At 37.8% G+C, this 7,866-nt stretch overlaps 2 protein-coding genes across 2 annotated transcripts in view; both read right to left on the bottom strand.

Annotated features, from left to right (window-relative positions):
* Window positions 1–2,344: 2,344 nt before the first annotated feature.
* Window positions 2,345–6,103, bottom strand: LOC139140881 (uncharacterized). Its single transcript, XM_070710353.1, has one exon. The coding sequence runs from the start codon at window positions 6,101–6,103 to the stop codon at window positions 2,345–2,347; it is 3,759 nt and encodes a 1,252-aa protein (XP_070566454.1).
* LOC139140034 (uncharacterized) overlaps window positions 5,977–7,866 on the bottom strand; it is a 60,911-nt gene continuing 59,021 nt past the window's right edge. The window contains exons 2-3 of the mRNA XM_070709026.1: window positions 6,839–7,438; window positions 5,977–6,261 (exon numbers count right to left, since the gene is read on the bottom strand). Of these exons, the coding sequence (XP_070565127.1) occupies window positions 6,244–6,261; window positions 6,839–7,438 (618 nt within the window). The 3' untranslated portion in view covers window positions 5,977–6,243. The remainder of the gene's footprint in view (window positions 6,262–6,838; window positions 7,439–7,866) is intronic.

Here is a 7,866-nt window from a genome sequence, read left to right as displayed (position 1 = left end):
TATCCCGTTTCTCACTTATTTTTTGGGCTGTATACATGGCTGTGTTACGAGCACAGTAGGGCTGTGTGCTGTAGTATAAATATCGCATCAGTAGCTTGAAGCGATCACGGGAAAAAGTTCTCTTGACGAAATTATGACCGAAGCAAACATGGTCCGACCAATACAGCTGGATTTCAGGCTGCCAGCAAATTCCGAATAGCACCATCACTCCAATGAATGCTCTAATTTCGACAACCTTCAGTGTCCAGGCCAATCTTTGACCTTCCCTTGCATTTGCCCTTTTTCTCTGTCTGGCGTAACGATTAGTGCATTGGGTAATGATTCTTGTCAGATCCTTGTCGAATATTTGCACAAACCATACCACTTTTGAAGCATCGTCTGGCAGCAGGTTATTTAGCCCTGGCTCTGGACCAATGATCTCCGGTTATAGATCGAAATTAACAGTTTGTTGGTCTGTGAATGGTCTGTTCACGGTACCACCGGCAATACTTGTTTCATGTAGTATTCCTGTCTACCCTCGATTTCTTGTCGCATCATGGCCTCTCACTGCCTGAAATACACAAGCGAGAGAAAGAGATGAGCTTTAATAACGCATGTTTGACGTCAGCGACAACAGATGTGCCGTCTAAAATTACTAACGTTTGCATACAGTGTAAACACTTTGAGGTCACATGAACGGACGCATGTTTCCCAGGCAGAGAAATAGTAAACACCGCCGATGACAAATAACATTCACTCGCACTTCATTTTTCATATGTATTTCATGATTCTATTCAGATAATAAATTCATGAAATGCATTTTTTCTTTGATATGTAAATAACGAACACCCCAGGTTGCTACACATTGAGGTATTTTCTCACTTTGGCCAATATTTTATGGATCGTTCTCGAGAGAACAGATTGTCTGGTTATTGATAAAACCAGATGTTCGCGCGATCCGACGGCTGAGCGAGGTCGTGCAAACCTTAGTAGAAAGGAAGCAGTCGCCGCAGTGTTAAAGGTACACTAGCACCTGTTCCAAATTTTCCACAGTTACCATGGAAAAAGAAAATCTAACCAATCACAGATTTAAGCGGGTGGCCGCTTTTTAAAAACAGCGCCCTCACATTGGCATTTTGAATACCACGGAACGCCCCTTTGACCATATATGGGCATATTTAGATTACAGGTGGCTGTATACCTTTTATTTTTTCATCTCCAAGTGGTTGGTATGGGAGTTGTGCATCAATAGCTATAGAGAAGGTACTGTGTATGGTATTTGCCCCTATATTAAACGCAGCGACACCAGTTGGTGCTGTTAACAAAACTGATACATCATCTGGATTTGGTAGAATACGAGCCAAAATTCGTGATGCTTCATAGTACACTGCTTTGATTAAATGCGATTTTCCTGTGCCTGCACCTCCTGTTAAAAACATGTGAAAAGCTTCAACACTATTTCCATTGACTTTCTCTAGACACCATTGTCGCACTTTGTAAAATATCTCTCGTTGTGTATTATTTAAAGATCTTAACAATATTACAGCTTCATTCCTTGACATTCCACACTGGTTAAACACTTCCGAACCTGACACTTTGTTTTGTTTCTCCAACAAGTCAGGTATAGATTCATCATTTTCTCCTTCATCTGACACATAATTGTCCTTCCTTTCTTGCAAACATTCTAATCTATCCATTTCAGACTCTGGATGAATTTGAGCCCATGCATCTTCCAAGTTATCACTTGTTCGAAGGATCTCCTCAGCTGAATCTAGTACATCAGCCTCTTTCTCAAAGAGTAATCTATTCCTTTCAACGATAGCCTTCACAGTTTCTACAGGTTTGCTACCACACTTAACTGCACCGGTGTTATAAAACTGTTCATATGAATTAAAGTTGTCAGGTTTTAACTGGACATCACCACGATAAGGCAAGAACAGTTGAAGAATACTTTGGTAATACTTCTCTGGCTGTTTCACAGCTGAAAACCTTGCATATCTCACAACAGCTGGCGCAGTTCGAGTTCTTTTCTTCATGTGACCAAAATCATTTTTCAGTTTAACTACATTCTTCTTAGAAAATGTATTTGTCACCTCTGATAATGACATTATTCTGTACTCAGATACAAAACTAGCTAGGCACATTTCATCAAATTTCTCTTCATCTGGTCTGTTCTTATAACGATCTACAATACTGGTCATCCAGATTTCTTCTTCATCAAGATCACCTTCTTCACTTCTAATTTGTAGAACTTCAAGAGGTAAACTCATTTTGACAGGGTTGTCCCCTATTGGTATAAACTGTACTTTTCTTGATCCTTCTTTCAACCTCAAGTTGCATACTCTATACACAGCTTCTTGTGCACTCACCTCTCGATTATTAAGATATACAAATCCAACAATAAGCCCATTTCTCTTTCAGCTTTAGAAATGTAACTGATGATGTAAACAATGCAACTATATGCATCCACAACAAATTGAATATCCATATTACCATTCCAACATCGCAATAAGTCCTCATTGTATTGGTTTACCCATACATCACTTGATTCCCTTTTCAAGACCACACTGGTTTTCTTAGTTAATACACTGCAAGCTCTCTCAAACAAGTCTTGTGTAAGTCCAATGCTAGTAAACAAAGAGACTTCAGGTAACTGAGCATCAGCATCAGGTCGAGCAGAAGGTGGTCTGGGAAAGTTGAATCTACACTCAGTACCATGTTTTCTACAAGATTTTGAATGCCGTTTACTGTGTTTTTGAACACTGTTTACAATTTCGTAAAGTTCTTCATCATTTTCTGCTGACGGCATTTCACAAGTCACATATGTGTCTACAAATGAAGTGACTTCAACATCATCATCTTTATCTACTTTTGGTGCATCTTTCACCCAAAACAAGCAATGTGTATGTGGGGAACCACGTTGCTGGAACTCAACTCGATAAAAGTAATCTTCAATTTTACCTATAGGTTCTGCTGGTGACATAATGACATGCCTCAAAAAGTAATGAAATCTCTGATCAAACATTCGAGCAGCTGTTACAGGGTTATTTCTTAAGACAGCACATTTCTCTGACCAATCTAGCTCTTCTGCTGTGCGACTATCACCTTCTGCTTCAAGAATACTATCAATCATCTCAGGCCATCTCATATCAGCTGATGAAAATGAGCAAAACCATGTTGGAATACCCAGCTGTCTTACCATTGCAAAAAGATCTTTCTGTGCACTTTGCCAAAAAGGTGGTGTTCCACGGATTGGTCTCAGAAATTTGTAACCCTCATCATAATTCAAAATCTTCTTTAGTGACTGTTCATCAGTCAAAGTTGCTGCTGTTATATTTTGAGTACATGTTTTGCTAGACCCTTTACGCATTGCAATGGACACATTTGACAACACTTGTTGTACCTCTGATAAAAACTGAGAATAAAATATGAAATCTGTGTTTCTAGCAAATCTGCTATCCACATTCATCAAACGACTGTGAAGATATCTAGCAAGTGTGATTCTCACTTCACGATTGTCATGAAAAGTTGGTGACCCAGTGGGATACAATACAGGAAAACACTTAGCTTCATTACTTTCATCCATCAACATTTTTACTGGATGATTTCCTTCTGCAGGAGCAACACAGTAGATTTTGTCAAAATGCTGATCAAGAACTTCCTGTGCTATGTCAACAGGTTGAAGACATGTATCAACAAACATCCCTTGTTGTTCTTCCCTACTCTTTTCGTCCTCTGCATCTGTATTCCCTGCACTATCCCGTGATTCTGTATTCTCTGCATTATCTCCTAACTTGCTATTTGTAGCATAATCATGTGATTCTATATTAAGAGCATCATATTTTGGTTCTGTTGTCTGTCCACCACTCTCATCTCCTATACCATCATCATCAGAAATACATTCATCTACTTCATCAATTCTGGACAAGGGATTCCTCCAATCTTTATTGAAAGAAATACCACTGTACCACTTATTGTTCATTGTTAGGTACTGAAGTGCAGTTTTGATTTTCAAGTCATTCACATACAGATATTGATAGTGACCTTTGTAACTCAGTTTTCGTTTCAATTTAATCCTAATCATTTGATCATCTGACTCCTGCCGTGGCAAAACAGATGTACCTTTTTCTACACTTGATGGAACACATACAACAGGTCCATGCACACCATTCTGACCACCTTTTGGTAGAGCTAACATTTTCATAAATGGAATATGCAAAGCAATCAAATGTTGCTCTAGAGAATTTAAGCATTTTAATTCCTGTGGAATAGTCATTACATGAAGATTATTTGCTGCAGCTTCTGCAGGCATTTTCCCATTCAGCAATTTCCGGTGACAGGTGTAACATATCCATTTTAATTTCTGTTGTTTCTGTCTCAAATACAAACAGTCATTATCACATATATCAGAGCATTCGTGAAAGTCAAGACACCTCTTTGCAGTCTTTGCTGTCATGCCTCCTTTCTTTGAATATACTTCTCTTTTACACTGTATAACTTGATTTTTAAAAAGTTGTCGATAGCAAACTGAACATACGTAGTTTGGGCCATGGACTATTTCATTCCGAAACATAGTTATAACACTTTTGATGTTCTTCTGTTTAGTTGCTTTGCACTGCCGAGAAGCAAATACTCTACATTTAGTGTCATCCCTGTATCTTTCACTATCTTTATACTTTTTAATGTACCTTGCCTTCACTATCTCCCTGTGATTCTCGTTTTCTTTATATTTCTGGATACTTTGTGCCTTTACTACTTCTCTATGACACGTATTCACTGCGTACTTATCAATACTTCTTGCTTTGACAGCTTCCCTATGAGATTCATTTACACTATACTTTTCAATACTTTGAGCCTTTACATACTCCCTATGGCACTCATCTTTTCTGTACTTCCAAATACTTTGTGCTTTTACATCTTCCCTGTGACTTTCGTCGTTTTTATACTTCCAAATACTCTGTGCTTTTACACCTTCCCTGTGACTTTCGTTGTTCTCATATTTTGCTATACTGTGTGCTTTTATAGAGTCCCTATAACATTCTTTATCCTTATACAATTGTTTTGCTTTTGCATTTTTAACTACAGCATTCTGTATGTAATGGGTATTCACAGCAATTTTCTTTTTAGCATGGAACTCCAAGTCACTCCAATATCGGTCTTGCTCGTTTTTTCTTTTTCGCTTTTGTATCTTAGTACTATGTTTAGTAACTGTACATGGTCGTTTTCGCATCAAGAGTCTATTTGCTATCGATGTAGAAATCTCCTCAACACATACTACATTGTCGTCACACTTCTGTTGTTTACCATCTCTTTTTCTACCATCAACATGTTTACAGTCTCCTACATCATTTACATCAGCAGTTAAACTCCTCTTAACTTTACAATGTCTACCCTTTCCTTTGACTATGATTGTATTCTGTGATGTACTCCTCAAATTATGGCTGCATTCATATAGCGAAGTACTGGGAGGCTTAACACATTTCACAAATTCATAATGTACTTCCATACAGTGTTTCAGAAATATTGATTTACCAGTAGTTATGTTGTTCTTGTTAATCTGAGTGCTTGAATATTTCAACCATTTACCTCTACTAAAAGTGAAAATATCTGACTTTAAAAGGTTTGCAGTTGCTAGTATCTCTACTTCAGTTGCCCATGTTCCTAAATCTTGCATATGAGATTTTACAAGGTAATCATCAACTGACTGGTATCCAGATCTTAAGTGGGAATAGAACACTGCACCATTCTCTTGAAGATGCTTAACAATGGCCACTCGCATTATATTGTGATTATTCTCTGTACCAGACAATGCATATGATACAGCTCTAAAGAAACAATTTCCATCCTCCTTGATTGTCTTAGTTCTACAAGGGTCACCAATTTCAACACCTGGACCACTGTATAAATGTGTATCATTTTCATTCTTAATACCGAGTTCACTGCACAACATCTCACAAAGCTCAAAATCCAAAGGACGATATAACTGTGGTGTCTCTTCAACTCCAACAACAGCCACTTCGTCATCACTACTACTTTCTCTATTACTTACATTGGCAACACAGTCAGATTCAATATTCACATTAATTCCAGTCACTTCAAACTGTTCATTTGTATCAACACCCATAGAAACAGCTAAATTACAGCAATGTTCATACACTACCTCAATACTGCTCAATGGTATCAGTACGCTTGTCCCATCAGGTGTAACCATGCCATTTGAGTCTCTTGAGTGACTGTCAAATGCATAGAAAATGTTTTCTTTCTTCAATACGGCAAATACAGCTGCTCCAAAATTAACAAAACATGCATCATATTGAGTTAATGTCACTACTAAAGCATTGTACAAAGACATAACAAAACTGTCTACATTGACATCTTGACCTATTAGACCAGTGACAGATTCTCCAAGACTTGACTTAAACTGTGTGTCAAACAACTCAATAGACTGTGGTAGTTCTGTGACTAAAAGATAAACATCCATCACTGTTGGTGATTGCTGCAAACAACCATACAATTCATTACCTGTTTGCAGTATTGTATCCATGTCACATGTATTCCACATTTGCACATTTTTTATTTTACTGTACAGTACAGAAACATAGCTATTAGCAACACACTGTCTCCCACTGTTCTCACCAAATTGAGCATGACTTTGGTTAAAACTGCCCTGCACTAAATCTGAGCATTCGATCTTTATCTTTACCTTGTCACTGTCAGTCATTTTATCAACTTTAATGTCACTTTCATTTACTCTCACTTCATATTCAGTATTACTTGCAGTTTTCAATGCCATATTACTTATGTCTTGCTCTGTCTTATTTCCTTCCTTATATGAAATAGGTCTTTCCCTTGTACTTACATTGTTAATTATAAATAGCTTTTCCTCTCCTTGATCATTAGGCACTATCTTCCTGTCCAACGCAGCATCATCAATGTTACTAACATCAGCAATGGCAATATCTCTTATGTGTTTGTCATCCTTCTTGGAGTCCATAGCAAGTGTATTACAAGTGTCATTAGAATGTGCAGATAAACTATTGTCATTCATAACATCAATAATGATGTCATTTCCAGGTTCATTTTTAGTATCATTCATAGCTTTGCTACTTTCAATGTTATTTTCAAGTTCATTTGCCATGTCATTTGAGTCCCGAAGGACATTTCCAGAGCTATTTTCCAAGTTATTCAGGTCCCGAAGGACATCATTTTGGTCAAATAGGACACGTGGGCCCTGATTGACAATGGTGGTGGTTGGTGGGATGTGACCCGTATAATCAGAGTCCCGAAGGACAACATTGCCAGAGTTATTTTCCAAGTAATTCAGGTCCCGAAGGACATCATTTTGGTCAAACAGGACACGTGGGCCCTGGCTGACAATGAAAGTGGTTGGTGGGACACGACCCAAACCCAACCTCTTCTTCAGCGCATCACTCCTCTTCCAATTCTTCTTGCGAGGCATCTGAAAGATATTTCAACATAATATTAGCATCACAATACACAACAAAGACTAATAAGATTTATGCTTGATAAAGAATTTGCACGTTTTGCCACTTTTTTTCACTTTTACCTCATTTAGATATTTTGACCCTGAAATGACAATTTTAACAAATTAACATCTTCAACATTGGGTGCACCTGTATACCAAATACTACAATTATTGATGCTGCGGTGTTTTTAAATGTTCGTGTGGACAGACACACATTCATACATAACAAAATAGACAGCCCGACAAAGAGACTCCACAACTTTTCATTTTTTAAATACAAACCTCAAATGTCACCAAAAAGTGGTAGTCTTAGCTAGTATCCACTTTGGTACAATGCACTGATTGGTTTGCAAATGCTACAACATGAAAACCAGATGTACACTGACAAGCTTAACATTATA

The sequence above is a fragment of the Ptychodera flava genome, chromosome 9, assembly GCF_041260155.1.
Source record: "Ptychodera flava strain L36383 chromosome 9, AS_Pfla_20210202, whole genome shotgun sequence".
Lineage (NCBI taxonomy): Eukaryota > Metazoa > Hemichordata > Enteropneusta > Ptychoderidae > Ptychodera > Ptychodera flava.
The sequence above is the reverse complement of the archived record's forward strand: the minus strand, read 5'-3'. Positions and strand labels throughout refer to the sequence as shown.

What these genes read in the sequence shown, in the direction of transcription:
- LOC139140881 (XM_070710353.1), bottom strand. Translation starts at nt 6,103, where the DNA reads ATGGGTGTTGATACAAATGAACAGTTTGAAGTGACTGGAATTAATGTG.